At 38.6% G+C, this 18,463-nt stretch overlaps 1 protein-coding gene and 2 long non-coding RNA genes across 6 annotated transcripts; 1 reads left to right on the forward strand and 2 right to left on the reverse strand.

Annotated features, from left to right (window-relative positions):
• Nucleotides 1-1,662: 1,662 nt before the first annotated feature.
• LOC110904004 lies at nucleotides 1,663-2,467 on the reverse strand. The gene is made up of 2 exons (XR_002572304.2): nucleotides 2,310-2,467; nucleotides 1,663-2,015 (listed from the first exon to the last, which is right to left on the reverse strand). It is a non-coding gene; the product is annotated as an uncharacterized LOC110904004 (long non-coding RNA).
• A 102-nt stretch (nucleotides 2,468-2,569) lies between these two features.
• Nucleotides 2,570-3,245, reverse strand: LOC110903994 (luminal-binding protein 4). Its single transcript, XM_022149803.2, has 3 exons — nucleotides 3,003-3,245; nucleotides 2,707-2,921; nucleotides 2,570-2,628 (listed from the first exon to the last, which is right to left on the reverse strand). Exons 2-3 carry the CDS (start codon nucleotides 2,891-2,893, stop codon nucleotides 2,570-2,572), a joined length of 246 nt encoding a protein of 81 aa, XP_022005495.1. The 5' UTR covers nucleotides 2,894-2,921; nucleotides 3,003-3,245.
• Nucleotides 3,246-6,495: 3,250 nt separating this feature from the next.
• On the forward strand, nucleotides 6,496-9,257 carry LOC110916689. Of its 4 annotated transcripts, XR_004887755.1 has the most exons (6): nucleotides 6,496-6,744; nucleotides 6,839-6,882; nucleotides 7,296-7,421; nucleotides 7,502-7,663; nucleotides 8,062-8,121; nucleotides 8,774-9,257. It is a non-coding gene; the product is annotated as an uncharacterized LOC110916689 (long non-coding RNA). The 4 variants fall into 4 exon arrangements; XR_004887753.1 differs by having other exon boundaries at nucleotides 6,496-6,882; XR_002579925.2 differs by lacking the exon at nucleotides 6,839-6,882 and having other exon boundaries at nucleotides 6,497-6,744.
• The last annotated feature ends 9,206 nt before the right edge of the window (nucleotides 9,258-18,463 follow it).

The raw sequence follows: 18,463 nt of genomic DNA on the forward strand, positions 1-18,463 counted from the left end.
CGAAATTGATATCTCTCTGCTGAACGGAAGTTCTGACCTGAGATCCCTCAATTCTCGCATTAAACCCCTAATTTATGTACAGACATCATTGTAGTACTCTTGCCTGTAAGACTGAATATTGAGATTCTGGATACGGGAGTATATTCAAGAGGTGGGACACATAAATCGAGCTAAGTTCCTAAAACATCTAAAGCGTATCCTGAATAGATTGAAAATTGTGTGAAAATTTAAGAGGACAACTATATCGTTAATCGAGGTGAATCGTTTAGAACTTAAAATGATTAAAGCTTAACGGTGCTAGTGATTTGTTTCAAAAACTGATATGATCCTCTTACACGAACTCAAACAAAAATATTGACTGTAAATATGTTTGTAAATATTTCTTTACTGCTTTATATTTTCAGAAAAATACAAAAAGATTTTGATTTCCGTTTTATTTTCGACAATCGATGTCTGAATGATGTGTTTCAAAATCTAAGTATGCTAATCGTGTTTCTGGAAATAAATCAAGTTCATTAATTTGAAACTTGAAGTTTTTAAAATTAAAATCAAAATTTAAAAACAGTTTGTGATATCTCCAAGGTCATTAATTTGGACTTGGATGATCAACCGTGAAGGATTTGGATGCTCATATTGTTAAAATCTTAAAAGAGTCAGTTTTTCGATTTGGATTCTTTAACGCTGTCAAATCTATAAAGCATTTTGATAGGGGGAGAGAGTCAAGATAATCCTGGATATATTCATATTATTATATCTTATTGCCAGGATCTTGATTTAGAAAGTTTAAAGAGTCAGATTACGATAATCTCAAAACACTGTCACTTATAAACGTATGAGTGTTGCAGATGTTATTCCAGACTACGATCCTGACAGCTGAGTCTGAGGGGGAGTCTGAAGACAAGCTCAATTCCAACGGAAGAGTGTAAGGAGCCAGGTATCGTTCCTGAAAGAGCTTGTAACTGGAAAGCCAGGTGTCGATCCCAAAGCACGGATGCTTGACGAAAGGGGGAGCCTGAAGAGTTCACAGAAAGGGGGAGCTGAAGCTGAAGATAAATCCACCGGGATTATATTCAAGCTAAAGTGAGAGAAAGAAAAGAAAAGAAGCTACAAGTCTGAAGATTTGAGATTGACTACGGCAATATCCAAGGGGGAGTCTGTTGGTACATTAATGTCTATCGCCTCCGTCATCTCAGTTCGTAGCTGAAACAGAAGAACTTTGTGTTTACAATGTAATATCTTGTTACTAAAAGGCAAGGTGGCATTATTGTAAATAAGGAAAGTTTCCTTATCACCTTTGGCCTATAAATAGAAGCCTTAGGCTTTTAGTTAGAGACTTTTGCCATTTTGATCTTTGGAGCTTAGAGGTTAGAGAGAGAAGCTAGAGAGAGAAAGTAAGAGAGAGAAAGGCAAAAGGTGATTCACGGTTCTTGTATCTTTTCAGATCTATCAAAGAATCACGTTAATAGTACGTCTCGTGTGTTTCGGTTTTGCTCGTACACGGATTCCGCACGTCGTACGAGTTCATACGCAATCGTTTCGGAGTCAAACCGGTCCTAACAGCTTTTTTCTTTATTACTTTTTTTGAACGGCAAATTTGGTGTAATTAATCAATAGAAATATAATTATTAATATTTTTAATATGATAATAACAAAAAAGATCAATTTGACTATCAAGCAACAGGTATATAACTAACGGTTAACAAGCTCAAATTGAGCAACATGACTACTTCCAAACAACATGACCTAGCCAACTTTTTGCCATCTCACAGTTACAAAAATTGATGCCAAAGGAAGCCCAGTATATATAATTATAACATAAATCATGACAATAAGACAGAATAAATAAAAACAAAATTGTTTCAAAGGTAAAGATACAGACATCATTATCAAGCAGAAGCGTCATCATTCTGCTTCTGTTTCTTTTCAGCATGCTTGTTGTCTTCGCCTTTAGCCTTTGCTTCACGATGCTCCGTTTTCACTCCCTTTGGCGTAAACGGTAAAGATGCACTTCCAACCTGCAATGCAAAACACAATATGTCAATTAACCGAGCATACCGACATGGTTCCAGTCAGGGGTAAAATGGTCATTTAATGTCACTCGCGTGTTCATTCCAAGGACCTAACACACAGAAACAATAAACTTTCATTTACTGTTTACTGTCAACAGACCTCTACATTTTATCACTATAACATCTAAAACAAACAGTTTTAGTCATAGGTGTAAAATGGTCATTAAATTTCACTCGCATGTTCATTCTAAGTACCTAACACACACAAAAAATAAACTTTCATTTACTGTTTTCACTCACCTGTTGATCTGGAACGTAAATCTTCCCGATTTTCCCTGCAAGTGCATCTTTGCTGACATTTTTCTCCTGAAAGTATTACAAGTAAAAAAACATAAACAATAGTTGCAAAGTACAAGCATCCAAATGAATTGCCATACTAATAAAAACAATAAATAATTTAAACCTTCTTAATTAACTCATGAGGAATTTTAAGACCTTTCTTTAGGAATTTATCGGGAAGCCGGTGTCTTCTAACTACCAAATCCATTGAGGGGCCCACCTCAACCAGCAATCACACCAGCATCCTTGGTAGCCTGCCTTTGGGCATCATTGAAGTAAGCTACACAAACAATGAAGTAATCAATAAATATGTTTCAAAGGTACATAAACTATAACCGGTAACTTGCAATGTACTTACCAGGAACTGTAACAACAGCATCCTTAATCTTCTTCTCGAGGAATGCTTCAGCCGTCTCCTTCATTTTGGTAAGAATCAAAGCACTAATCTCTTCAAGACTGAAGACCTTAGTTTCCCCAACCTTGAGTGAAAGTTGGATATACGGCTTCCCGTCTTTGTTCACAATCTTGTAAGGGAAAAGTTTCATATCCCTCTGAACTTCTTTGTCCTCAAACTTGTGAAACAAGAATAAAAATGTTTAATAATGTGAACTACCATTAATTCCGATTTATATGCACAAGTAGACAAGGTCATACTTTCTCCCTATAAGTCTCTTAACATCAAAGATAGTTCGTTTGGCGTTTACAGCCGCTTGATTCTTTGCTGCCTCACCAATTAACCTCTCGGAATCGGTGAAAGCCACCCATGATGGCGTGATACGATTCCCACGTTCTTATAGACACCAACACAAGAATAGGTAGTCCCAAGATCAATCCCAATAACAGTTCCTAACTTGCTGGCTTCTTCTTTTGCGATTGAAATTGCAAATAGGCAACCTGTAACACATCATTGTTAGCACATAAACATGATCAATCTAATCACCAATTGATAGAAAAAACTAACACACAACTTATACATGTATACAGAACACAATCAATTTCACGTTATATAATACCCAAATTGACATATCAAATCCTTCACTTATGGTAACACTTATCCTTGGCTAGGAAAACATGCAAGCATATTTACAAGGTAGTTATAACAGCACGTCACAACAAATAGGTGATTATATAAAACTCAAAACTGCGCCCCTGATTTTATTCCTAATCTCCATATCAACATTAAACGATCAACTACAATGGCTTGCTTAATTCACATACTAAATTTTCCTCTTTAACAAATAGCATATTCAATACGAAACCTAACACCTTACTCAGTTCTCAAACGAAACCAGATCCAAACTTATTCACAGACGATAAACAACAAGTAGATTTAAAACTAAACTTGCATTATTCACATCCATGCTAGAAAAAGAAGCAAATCAGTATCCGATAACTTTACCGATTAGGACGATTGTTAGCATGAAATTTTACAGCCGCCGATGAGAGCAAAATCCAAACAACTCTGGTGAAATTTTCCACGCCCACCTGGTGCATTATCTTACCGTGTAATCTTGGAAATAAAAAAGCAAGATTTATAAGATAAAAAGTTCAAAGTGACTTCACACTTGCACAAAAACATTATTTTCAGTTTATCTACTTCGACCTATTTCATAAAATTACAGAAAGTAGATAACACCCATCCAATGTGGGTTGATAACCACCTTGTTCCCATCATTTGTAGCAACCGTTAGTTCTGTATTGCTCTTTATCCAACTCAATGTTTGGTCTCTGCTCTGCACGCGATAAAATGCAATGATTTAGTTTGTATGAGAAGCAACAACAGGCAAGCAAGCAAGAAGTGACAATTTTGAGTCACTTACTTAAGAGTTGCTCAATCTTGGTTGTGTTCCATCAAACAGGTCAGGTCAGGTAAAAGACAACTAAAACAATAACATGAGAAGATGAAATCAAACAGGCTGAAAGTCCTTAAAAATAATATGTAGTGTATACAGCCACTTGAATTATTTTATTCTATTAATATGTTTTTGGTTACCACGATTAACACACTAATTATTAAATACAATCCTAAAAGTTGGGGAAAAGGTGTTTATATTTATACTCGCCATGGCTCCTTTTGTCGTGTTACCCAACCCGCCTGCCTTGCCACCTCTAAAGAGAAGGTTAACCCAAAGCAATCTACCTCTGTGTTTTGAAATGAGAGTCTCCAATCATGTGCAGCCATATTCATATTTTTCTCCTCACCAAAGCAACAGTGACACAAACTTGCGAAATTATTTCTAGAAACAAGATGCAAAAACCAACAACCATAAGAAGAAAAAGATCAACTGATTAGGGTGTGCAACTCTCACAAAAGCCAATCCAGGACCCATAAACCCAAAGAAACAAACCAAAGATTATATTTAATGATCTGAATTTTTATGCCTCAACCATAGCCTTGACCATGAAACCTGCAAGGGGAGGGCCATGAAGACAACCAGTAGATTCACCATCTCCATAAAACACAATATGAATAAAGACAAAAAATTAGCATTCATGTGACGTCGTTACTCAATTTTCACACATATTAACTCAAATCAAACAACAAACGGCAGATATATGCAAATCAAAATAATTTCAGCACACCCTAAGATGTATTCGGATAAACCTACCTCTACAAAGCATAAAAAGACCTGAAAACCTCCTTCTAACATCATCGAACCACAACAAAACAGTAACAACTTCTACAAATAAAAAAAAGAAAAAATAAATCGATTCAGATCCAGATCCAGATAAACCTTTTACCACAAAGCAGACTGTAGAAGCAGTCAGATGAAACGTGAAACTGTAGAAGCAGTCAGATCTGAACGCAAACCCATCAGATTTGAATGTAAAAGACTTGGATCTAAATGTAAAACTACCGAATGTAGCTAGAAAACTCAGATCTGCAAAGTATTGTCATCTTCATCTTCCTCACTCCATCTTCATCTACACCAAACCAACCGAAAATGTCAAAAAAATGACCTTGAGCTGATGAAAGCAAGAACTGGAACGAAAACAGGGAAGAAAAGAACCAACAAGGAGAAGTATCTGGTTAACTCGTTCTAAGATTTGTGTATACGGTTTGAGTCCTCTTCCCTGTTTGCGAGAGAGAGAGAGAGAGAGTGAGAAGGAGAACGAAGGAAGATGAGGGTTGAAGATGGGGGTTGAAGATGAAGAAGATTAGGGTTGCAGAGAGAGGATGAAAGAGCGGCTGAATGAAATGAATAGGGTTTGGAGAGAGATACGAGCATTATATTGGATCCGGAATATTAAATACGGGTCAACATTATCCGGTTCAAGCTCCATGCGGCATCACAGCAAGTGTTGAAAAAGTTGTGTGCTTTGTAGGTTTGTACAACAAGCTTTAAACGCTTGTACAATGGCAAATAACCATTTTTGCCCTTTGGATATGCTTATTAATATATATATATATATATATATATATATATATATATATATATATATATATATATATATATATATATATATATATATATATATATATATATATATATATATATATATATATATATATATATATATATATATATAGGACAAAGATCCGTTAGGAACCACCCTTTATTGCGAGAACCGCGAGAACCAATGTGAACACAACCAAAAATGCCTAAAAATTAGCTAAAAAACACACAAAATTTTTTTGGCTATTAAAAGTAGCGATTTTAACATAAAAAATATTAAATTTTTTTTTTAGATTTTTTAAGGTTTTTTGGGGGTTTAGTTTTTAGCATTTTATCTTGGGGGGGGGGGGTTAGGTTTTTGGGGGTGGGGGAGGGGGGTTTAGGTTTGGGGGGGGGGGGAGGTGGGTGGGTTAGGTTTTTTTAGGTTTTTTGGGGGGTTTTAGTTTTTAGCATTTAGCTTGGGGGGGGGGGTTAGGCTCTTTTTTGGTGGGGGGGGGGGTTTAGGTTTTTTTTTTTTTTTTTTGGGTGGGGGTGGGGGTTAGGTTTTTTTTAGCTATTTTAGGTTGTGTTCACATTGGTTGTCGCGGTTCTCGCAATAAAGGTGGTTCTCGCTTGAACCTTACCCTATATATATAATAGATATAAGAGAGAGAATATTAGAATGTTGAAAATTAAGAGTTTTTAACTTTTAGTGAATACGTTAAGCTTTTAATTTTTGAAAGATGTTAAAAAATCTCATATAGGCGGCCGACCCAAATTTTTGAAAACCCTCAAGCCATTTCAAAATTCAAACCTGCCGCTTCACTTCCTTCACAATATCCAGCGCTTAAAACCATCTTTATCTCTTAGTTTGCTTCCTATGGAACCCTCATTTGCTAACCTAATCCTATTCCTCTCACTAGCTTTTAGAAATTACAAAGGCTTTGATTCTGCTTTACCTCTTTGAGTCTGGAATTGCAACCCTAGAAAGACAAATTACAGGAGAACAACGATTGGATGTAAGTCTTTTTCTTTGATGCTTTGATTCTACTAACTCAGTTAGATTACGCTGTCCTAAATTAGGATATGGAACCTTGTTGGTGTGATTTACAGCATAAAACACTTGATGGATCCCTCATGATGATATTGAAAAGCAGGTGGAGTTTTGACATTGTTATGTCTATGATGGCCATATTATTCTCTTCTTGTTTTTAAAAAAGTTACTGTTCATTCGTGAGAGATTTGGATGCTTTGAATACTCAAAGATTTTTGTATTACATGGGGGTTATTGGTCGTTCATAAAAAAAGCTAAAAGTACATATTATTTGTTTGCCTACTTTAGGCTTTATAATTGCTGCTTTTTGATGAGAAACAAGGAATTATTGGAAATTTTGCACTAGCACAAACATGTTTTTTATGAAATTTTATAAGGGTATTAAAATTTTTTAGCTGGAAACAACTTTTGTGACATTTGAAGTCAAAGCTTCAGGTTTTGTGTCTATGTTATAAAATTCTTTTTAGAAACCATCGGAATACTACTTAATGTGCTAACTTTGTTGTGATATTTTAGAGAAGGCTACAAGCATAAGCTGCGGGTGTTGCTTATTCTTAGTTGATGACTAATCATACCAGTCAAATGGCAGTTTTTGGAGCAGACATGATTAGTAGGGGTGTTCATGGTCCAGTTTTTACGGTGGTATGAAACTTGCTTATTAGTTTTTTTTTAATTAAATGATAGGGTAAACTGATACGTGTACTACATTTATGCATTCAAAGACCGCAACATTTGGGAAAAAAAGTTTTTAGGTGTGGAAGACGTGAGTAGATGGGTGAGAAGGCAACGTAGTGAGCGTGCTTCGTGCAAATTTCTATGCGGTTTTGTTGCTAGCTGCCACCACATATCTGCTTCATGTTGCAAAATATCAAAGACAAGTAGAGGTATTTACTAGATGTTAGTATTAACCTTTTTTTCTATTGTCATTGCCCTTTTGGAAGGAAACATGATTGAAGCAGTTGAGTTGAGTACATGAGTTTTCTTTCAGTTGTTATTGTCCATAAGATATACCGTATGCGCATCTGGATTTTGTATATTTGTGTTTCTAGATTTTAACTTTATGATGTTTGTTTGTTTGTTACTAAGAGATATTCTGAATAAACAAATGATAGTATTTTGATTCCAGTAATGAGATCCTTTCTTTGATGTTATCAAGATATTGTTCTAATAGATTTTAATGATGGATGCAAGAGAAATATCGTGATGATAAAGTGTTTTCTTCGTCTGTGTTTTATAATTCTGTTGGTATACTTAACTTATATAAGTTCCTTTTTACTTGCAGTCCCTGTTATAGTTAAGGCATCAAAGCGGAGTTGAGCATATTTGTTTGTGGAAAACTCTGGTAGGCATTTTGAGATAACTCTTGTCACGTTTCTTATCCTTATATTTTTTATGTTATTGTAGACGGGTGGGTTGGACGAGTTGGTTAACAAGTCAAAGTGAGTTGTTTTTAGTATGGGTTGAAACTTCAAATGGGTCGGGCTGGCCAAGCTGACACTTTCTGTTTATTTATTGGGTATCGTATGGTGCGGGTAATTTGTGTGTTACTTATGATCACCATAATAATATCACTATGATAATAATATAAACTTTTGGACAAAATGATTTAGTTTTCATTGAAACAATACTGATTTCAGTCGAGCTACTCGCGAGTTGCGACCTACTTGAGCTCGGATTGAAAAAAAAGCTCGAAACAAGCCGAGCTTAAATGAGCCCTAGCTCAAGCCTAAAGACAAGCACATATAGTAAACGAGCCCGAGCTTGAACTTTGCTTCTCGAGCTGGCTTGCGGTTTATATAGTTTTTAACTAATATATTAAATATATATTTAAATTATATTATAATTAGTACAAAAAATTATGAGAAAATCACTTATATAAAAATAATAATTTTAACTAATATAGGTATAAAATAGTATTTTAGTGATAAATACTAATTATTTTGTAAGTTGAACAAGAATATTAAAAAGAGTTTTACTTTTTTTTTCGAGGGCAGTAACAATGGTGGTGGCTATCAAAAGTTTGGTGGCAAACGATAATGTTGATAGCGGTCAGATATTCAGGTAGCCACTGGAATATGGTGGTTGTTTGGGCGGCGATTGGAAGTTCGCGCAACCACTGAAATCTGGTAGTTTTGGGGCAGCACTCAGAAGTCTGGGCTGCAACCGGAGTTAGGTGGTTTTAGCTTTGTATCTGTTTGATATGTAGTTCATCTCTCTCTGTATCATTGTTAGTGTTGGTTTATGGGTTAAGATTAAGAGACAATTTCAACGACTTCACAAATTCTCAACAACACATTCGGTGTTTAGAAGATGTTAACAAAATGGTATAGGCCATTCTGACCCGTTCTAACACTTGCCCATTACTGTGACAACTGGCACAAAACCGGTAATTTCCGTACAGTCGAATTATTAGTTAATATCTGCAATTATGTGCTTAAATGTCAACATTGTCTGATTTCATGCTATACATGTGAATTCATGCACGTTTTATACTTCAAATATTTCTTTATGCATTACTTTAGCGTTGCGTCAGAAAGACTAGTAAACTCACCGGTAAGACAAACTGTGTCAGCAGTTTTGAAGAAAACAATCAGACAATAGAATTGGGGCCTAGGAGTAGGTCCAACATCTAAAATACAATAAAACCCAAGTGTGGATACAAGGGTTAACATATAAACTTTCCGGAAGCTAAACTATGCACTAAAAAGTACCCGAAATGCACTTTAAATGTAGAAATCTGCATAATTCAGCTATAAATCAGCTATAATCAGCTTTTTAACACATCAATATCATGTAAAATTTGTGTTTTATTGTCCAAAATAACTTACAAAGTGTTGGGAATAAAAACTGCCACAAAAAGTGCTTTATACCTAGTGAAACTGCGCAATTCAGCACTTTAACGAACCGTAACGAACCGAACAATCGGACAATAACTGGGACATAAAAATTTGACTAGAATTAATATTTTTATGATATTAAAATAATATTGATGCTAGAACACCTTAAAAATCATAAAAACACCTAAACACACTTCTACTAACTTAAACCTTCTAGTTTGCATCATAAACCCTCAAGTTCCAAAATTTTACATTCCCCCCCCCCTTCACCAAATCCGGCCCCAATGGGTCCCACATGAAGATTTCATTTGATTTTATTACATTTCACTTGATTTTATTAGATTTCATTAGATATTATGTAAGGGAATATTCCAAGAATTATACCATAAAGGAGATATGGAAATCTTTATAAATCCTAAACAAATCTCACACTCACATTTAGCTTCATCTTCCTCCTCCCTTGCTTCTTTGCTCACGGCTCAACACCCACCCACATACACAACCATTTTCACTTCATTCCCTCACAATCCAAGCTTGCTAGAAGGTGTATGGAGGCCATTTAGGAAGGTGTATGGTGCTAGAACTTGAAGGACCACCTTGTGGAGCTTTTAACCACTCACTTTCTTCCTTGATCATCATCTCCATTTTTGTGCCACTTCCCTAGCCATTAGAGCTAGTAGTAAGCTTCTTGATCACTAATTTATGTCATGTTTATGTTATGTACAAGTTTCACCATCTAAACAACTTAACTTCTGATATTAAAAATAAGAAGATCTAACATATTCATGAAGAAAATAAGTGATTACATGAATTTTTAGTGTATGTAATGAAGTTGTTTATGTTATATCTTGTGTTTATGATTAAATCAACTATGTTAAAGCTACCAAGTTTAAGCATGGATCTTGAAGGATCCATGGTTAAACTTAAAGGTGAACACATGAAGCATAATGTGAACTTGAAATAGGAATTTTTACACATAAACTTGTAATCTTGAAGTAATAAAGTGTGTGTAGAACTAATTTTTGAAACTAAAACTCATAAAAAGTTTGTTTAAAATACAAAAGAACACTTGTTTTTGGAAAGATCATAATATGTAAAGTGTAGATCCAAAAGACTACACATTTTTAACAAGAGACAAGTTCACCATGATGTTTCATATGAAGAAGTTAGTGTTTATTGTTGATGATTGTTGTTGGAAAATTGTTTTAATGTTGAAAAGAAAATAAACACATGTTTTGAAAACATGGGAAACCTCCATTTTTAGGGGAAACTATGTCAAAATTTTTATAAAATTTTGACACTTAGAAAATATAAGTTTTGGTGAAACTTATTCCCTAAAAATTCACTTAAAACTATTTACCAAGGTTTCCCTAATTTTTGTGTAAATTTCAAGTTAAGAAATGATGATTTCTCAAGATAAAAATTGATATGAAGTATGTATATTTTTGAGAAAAATATATATTTATTGGTCACCAAATTTCGTGCTAAGTGTATGTAATATGTATTACATGTAATAGTGTATTAGGACTTGAAAATACACTAAATACTCCTAAGGAGTAAAAATACACATACAACATGCTTAGACAAATACAAGAACATATATTGGTGAAAATATATTTCTTAAAATGAAGTTTTGGACAAAAGATACATAACCCGGGTGAAAAATACAAGATACTTATATTTATTTCTGAGAAAATAATATAAGTAAGATACATAGTTAAAAATATAAATTATTTTTAACAACAAAGAACACCTACTTAAAAGATGGTGATTTGTACTTGTGCAATACAAGTCTAGTGACTAACGTTAATAAAACACGTATAGGTCACGACGCTAAATAAGCAAACCCGGTGAAGTTTACGGCGCAGGAAACGCAAAGTTGTGAGTTCATGTCCCTACTTTTAAACTTTTACATGCTTTTTAAACTTGGGGAAAATACATGTGTTATGGTATGTTGGATACGAAAACTAAGGAATGATACTTTAGATCATGTCACGAATGGGGTGTCATAAGCACCATTAATCAACAGTATACCTAGACCGCAGAACAAAAGGTTAGATCTAATGGGTTTCGGGCAGCCACACTCTTGGTGATGCTAGTACCAAGCAGTGCTTTTGTGTCTCAAGTCGTGAATCGACAAGTAAAAATGCCTATGGTTTGGATGCTTCCTATGTCGTGTCACATGTTAATGGCCTTGCAAACCATTAGCGATCTCGATTTCGTTACATTTACAGAAATACTTGTTTCATACAAATTACATACCATGTTTTCATTCAAAGTATACAAACGTTCAATACAAAAACTGCATGAATTAACACCAACATTATGTTGACGATTTTCCAAAAACTCACATGTATTTCAGGTAACTAAAGTGGATGTGCGTGCGGTCTTACTCTTGCTCTTGGACGTTGTTTATGTTGTTAGCTATGTGTGTCAAGACTGTCACACCCCCAAAATCCACCCGCGGAGTACCACCGCTTGGAGGCGTGACATGACCAGGATCAAGCCACCAATCATATTGAACATAAGAGTAAATAGTAAATGCCATTCATCAATACGAAAGGTGTTTTCAAAACCAAACATAAATCAAATGTGTAGCGGAAGCATTAAGGTATAATCCAACATAAGTATCAAGTTCTCAAAATATAAGTGTTTAACATGGAACTCAACAGTCCATGTGCCCACAACGATTGCGCCTCCCGTGCAAGCTCCTGGAGTACCTATGGTCCTGCAAGGCATGTAACAGAGAGTCAACAACTAGTTGAGCGAGTTCACAGTAAGTAAGTTCGTAATAGTAAGTTCGTTTTGTAACACGTGGCTATACTAGGCCGATAGTATGTTCTATTAGTGGGGGCTTCCCATAGTTGCATATACACTAGACTATTGGTAACCATAAGTGTTCTTCTTAACCCGAGAACAGTAGTACGTACAGGATTTACGTAGGTTTTACGTAAGTGTCCTTCTCAGCCCGAGGACAGTGGTACGTGGGGGTTTACGTAGGTTTTACGTAAGTGCCTGTCACAACCCGAGGCAGTATTCAACCACGTCCTACCATGGTTACCATACAAGTCAGGTTCGTATTTAGGTAGTGCACGTATATGTTCTTCACGTATTCTAACAAGTTGTGTACAAGTATTGATCATGACATACACATGTAACTATGGCAATTATCATCAGTTCATACGAATTCAACAGTAGCATCACGTAAATTTCAAAGCCCAACAGTGTGGCCCAATTACTTAGGCCCGTAACAGTGTGCAAGTCCAACAGTGTGCACGTGTATATGGTCTCGAGTCGAGACTAGAGATTTCGAGTCGAGACTAGGCGGTCTCGAGTAGAAGTCTTGGTGTTCTCGAGTCGCAACTAAGAAGGTCTCGAGTCATGCATGTACTAGTCGAGACTAGACGGTCTCGAGTCGTAACAGGACCCGCAACCATGGTCTCGAGTTATGCTGTTTGTGCTCATGATGAGTGGTCTCGAGTCGAGACTATGAGTTCTCGACTCGCAACCCGTGTCGAGACTATGCATGTGTAACAAATTTCCTTATTTCGGCTCCATAATTCCGTAACATCAGTAACAGTTTTGGCAGTTTCACAAATCAGATCAAATCACAATTATTCAACAATCATGCACCCTAATAATTCTCTAATCATGAACAACCGTTACACATTCAATTGAATCATCTGATTAACGAATTCAAGGACTAGCACGTAACACTACATCATGGCCAATCAATTAATCCTGAAATCATTGAGCTAGATCAAACAATCATCAGTTGGTCACAAAACCAACCATCACACAACATACAATCATCGATTATGGCATTAAACCTAGCCACACGAACATCATGCAATACCCGAACCAAAGCTGCTTGTATATCATCTATTCATCTAAACACATGCTCCGATTTCACAACATAAGCTCATTAATAAACATCACTAGCATGTCCGATTTCACAATATAATCTCATTAATAAACATCACTAGCATGCAACCCTAATTGTCATATAAAAATCAAGATCATGTCAACTAACAAAGATGTAACACTAACCGAATCGTGTGATGTGACAAGCTTGATTAAGAGGGAGAGCTTCGGGTGAGAGGTGATGCCGTCGAACAAAGAGAGAGAGAGAGAGAAAGCTTAGGGTTTGGTGTGTGTGTTGGTGTTTTTGTAAAAATATCAGGAATTAACCTCATTACTAACTAAGTGTAGGTGAACAAGGGAAATGGGCCGAACCCAACATTGGGCTGCCCTCACGGTCGTCTCGAGTCAAGATGTGTGGGCCGAAAGGGCTTTTGTAATCGGATTAAGGTTCGATTTGTTTATATTCGATACGCATTGCCACTAAATCATAACCATATAGCATTCAAGTAACCGTTTAAGTTCACACAATCATATAAGGTTCAAACAATCACATAAGGTTCACCGCGGATTCAGTTTGCCTCGTTTGCCAAAACGAACCACACCCTTCCAGGGTGAGACTTTAAGTAGCACTCGATCCCCAACCTGGAACTCGAGCGGTTTCCTGCGCTTATCAGCGTAACTTTTCTGACGGTCACGGGCCGCCGCCGTACGTTGCCGTATCTGTGCAATCCGTTCAGTAGCATCAACTACCATTTCTGGGTCTGTGATTTGACTATCCCCCACCTCTGCCCAACAGAGAGGTGACCGGCATTTACGTCCGTATAATGCCTCGAATGGAGCGGCTTGAATGCTGGTGTGGTAACTGTTATTGTACGAAAACTCCACTAAAGGGAGATGCTTTTCCCAGCTGTTGCCGAAATCGATAACACATGCCCGAAGCATGTCTTCTAGAGTCTGGATAGTGCGCTCAGACTGGCCATCCGTCTGAGGGTTATATGCTGTGCTCATGTCTAATCGTGAGCCGAAAGCTTTGTGCATTGCTTGCCATAGTTCTGAAGTGAATCGTGCATCCCGATCCGAAATAATAGAGGTTGGCACTCCGTGCCTCGAAACTACTTCTTTCAAGTAGACGTCTGCTAAAGTAGAGAACTTATCCGTTTCTTTGATAGCCAAGAAGTGAGCAGACTTAGTGACTCGATCCACGATCACCCAAATAGTATCGTTCCCACGCTGAGATCTAGGTAGGCCAGTAACAAAATCCATGGAAATTTCCTCCCATTTCCATTGTGGTATCTTGGGTTGCTGAAGTAGGCCTGATGGTTTATGATATTCTGACTTGACTCTTGCACAAGTCAAACATTTGCTGACGTAAGTTGCTATGTGGGCCTTCATACTAGGCCACCAATACGTAGTCCTGAGATCGTGGTACATCTTATCCGAACCAGGATGTACTGAGTAGCGGGACTTATGTGCTTCGTTCATTACAAGCTCGCGTAAGTTGCCATATAGGGGAACCCAAATACGCCCCGTTACATAATAGGCGCCGTCTTCCTTCTGTTCTAATCGTTGCCTTGAGCCACGTAAGGCTTCAGCCCTGACGTTTTCTGGTTTTAATGCTTCTACTTGAGCATCTCGTATTTGAGCGGGAAGACCAGACTGAATGGTGAGTTGTAGTGCTCGTACGCGCCTAGGCGTAGTATCCTTTCGACTGAGGGCGTCAGCCACCACATTGGCTTTGCCCGGATGGTACTTGATGGCACATTCGTAATCGTTCAGTAACTCGACCCATCGACGTTGACGCATGTTCAATTCCTTCTGCTTGAAGATATGCTCGAGACTCATGTGATCGGTGTAGATGGTGCACTTAGTACCGTACAGGTAGTGTTGCCATATCTTAAGCGCGAAAACAACAGCTCCCAGCTCTAAATCGTGCGTCATGTAGTTCCGTTCGTGAACCTTAAGTTGGCGCGAAGCGTAGGCAATGACTTTGTCGCGCTGCATTAGCACACATCCAAGACCCTAAATGGATGCATCACAATAAACCATAAAATCGTCCGTGCCCTCTAGCAATGAAAGAATAGGTGCGCTGCATAGTCTATCCTTTAAGTGCTGAAAAGCGGTTTCCTGGGTATTACCCCAACGATAGGTGACACCCTTCTGTGTCAGGAGTGTAAGCGGCTGTGTAATCTTTGAGAAGTCCTTGATGAACCGTCTGTAATAACCCGCCAAACCCAAGAATTGGCGTATTTCCGTTGGTATACGTGGTGCAGGCCAGTTCCTGATCGAGTCTACCTTGGATGGATCAACGTGAATCCCATCCTTGTTTACTACATGGCCTAGAAAGTGGACTTCACGAAGCCAGAAGTCGCATTTTGAAAACTTGGCGTACAACTGTTCTGTTCGAAGGAGCTTCAAAATAAGTTGCAAATGTTGCTCGTGTTCCTCCTGACTCTTGGAGTAGATCAGGATGTCGTCGATGAAGACGATCACAAACTTGTCTAGGTAGGGTTTGCACACCCTGTTCATAAGATCCATGAAGACTGTCAGCGCGTTCGTTAGCCCGAATGGCATGACTAGAAACTCATAGTGGCTGTAGCGAGTTCTGAATGTTGTTTTGGAGACGTCCTCATCCCGGACTCTCAGCTGATGGTAACCTGACCTCAGATCAATCTTTGAGTAGTAGCCCGACCCTTGCAACTGGTCGAATAAATCATCAATACGTGGAAGAGGATAGCGATTCTTCACTGTCACCTTGTTGAGCTCGCGATAATCAATGCACATCCTGAAGGTACCATCCTTCTTTTTCACGAATAATACTGGAGCTCCCCAAGGCGAAGAGCTAGGACGAATAAAGCCCTTATCCAAGAGCTCTTGTAGTTGTTTGGACAGTTCTTCCAATTCTGATGGAGCTAGTCGATACGGTGCGCGAGCTATGGGTGCTGCTCCAGGAGCTACTTCAATCTGGAATTCGACCTGGCGATGAGGCGGTAGCCCAGGTAAGTCTTCAGGAAACACCTGAGGAAAGTCGCGTACAACTGGGATATCCTCTAATCTCTTCTCTTTCGTTGATGCATCAGTAACAAGTGCCAAAATGGCAGTGTGCCCCTTTCTTAAACACTTTTAGGCCTTCAGGAAGGAGATGATGCCAACCACGGCACCACTCTTGTCGCCTTGAACTTCAAGAGGTTCTTTGCCAGAACGGGGAATACGAACTATCTTTTCCTTGCATAAGATCTCTGCTTGCTGTTGGGATAACCAATCCATACCAATAACGATGTCAAAACTACCCAGAACTATAGGGATAAGATCGATAGAGAAAGTTTGACCAGCGAGGATAAGATTACAACCCTGAACTATGTGTGTGGCCTCTAGACTTTTACCGTTGGCTAACTCTACGACATGTTTGGTGTTTAAGGAAGTTGGTGCACGTTTTAACATTTGGCTAACTTTTAGAGACATATAACTTGTATCCGCACCCGAATCAAACAATACAGTAACATAAAAGTCGTCGAGAAGAAACTTACCCATAACTACGTTGGGATCATTCCTGGCATCACCCTGCCCCAGCACGAAAGCACGTCCCCTAGCGCTGTTGTTCCCATCATTGTTATTTCCCCCGTTGTTGTTCCCGTTGCCTTGGTTATTGTTGTTGTTGTTGTTGTTGTTGTTGTTCTGGTTTCGGTTTAACTGGGGGCAGTGTCTTTTGAAGTGACCTTCCGCGCCACAATGAAAACATCCCTTGTTGCCCTGTTGCTGATTCTGCGGTGTTTGCTGCTGCTGCTGGTTCTGAGTTATAGGCCGTGGGCTCCTACAATCCTTGGCCTCATGACCCGTCTTGAGACATCTCTGGCAACGACCCTTGTTGCACTGGCCACTGTGGTGTCTGTTACAATTGCACCTTGGGTGATTTCCTCGATACGCACCCCTTCCCTGATTGCCCGAAGATTGCTGACCAGGACTCTGATAATTGTCAGTCTTTCGCTGCTGAGCCTGAGACTGAACTGATGCTGAACCCTTGCTGGAATCCCCCTCCCAGTTTCTCTTGTTGTCACCGGGAGTAGCAGGAGTGGCAGAAGTGGTAGCGATAGTAGTAGCGCTGATGCGCTTAGGCAGCCTGTTCTGTTCCACTGCCTGGTCCGTGAGGCGATGAGCAAGACGCTGAATGTCCTGGATATTGTTGAGGTTAGCCGATGTCACATGGCTCTGAATTTCTGGTGCTAGCCCCTTGAGGTACAACTCGATGCGCTTGACTGGAGGGTCCACCATAGTTGGACACAAGATGGCCAGCTCGTTTGACCGTTTCGTATAGGCTTCAATTTCCGACCCTGTCATTTTCAGATGGTAGAGCTCCACTTCCAACTTGTGGATGTCATCACGTGTGCAGTATTCTCGTTTGATGAGTTCCTTAAAATCATTCCAAGGGGTGGCGTTAGCAACTGCCAACCCTAAAATCTGAACTTGCGCGTTCCACCAAGTCAGCTCAATTCCTTCTAGAGTACCAGTGGCATATTTCACCCTGCGAGCCTCAGGGCATTCACACATTTCAAACACTGACTCGAGCTTTTCAAACCAATGGAGGAGTCCAACTGCTCCTTCGGTGCCACTGAACGTGCTTGGACGACAGTCCATGAAATTCTTGAAAGTGCAAACAGGTGGCTGTGCGTGTTGACCTATTGTGTATAAGAATAGGACAAGGTTAAACACAAGAGTTGGTTTAGGGGTGTAGGATCTAAAGACCCTAGTGTGAGTTACGACTGCAGGGTATACCTCCTACCTGTGCAGTTGCAAGTGCCGCAGCCACTTGTTCGTTAATGAGAGCCGTCAACTGGGCTTGTGTCAAGTTAATGCGTCCAGCCATGATCTTCATAGCAAAGGTAACATAAGTAAGAGAGGTTCGCAAATAGTGCGATGACAGAAGAGAGTGAGCACACAAGTATTCTCAAGCATTAGTGGTTATGTGTATCTAAGCATACCATGAGCAAA

The sequence above is a fragment of the Helianthus annuus genome, chromosome 2 (genome assembly GCF_002127325.2).
Source record: "Helianthus annuus cultivar XRQ/B chromosome 2, HanXRQr2.0-SUNRISE, whole genome shotgun sequence".
Taxonomy (NCBI): domain Eukaryota; kingdom Viridiplantae; phylum Streptophyta; class Magnoliopsida; order Asterales; family Asteraceae; genus Helianthus; species Helianthus annuus.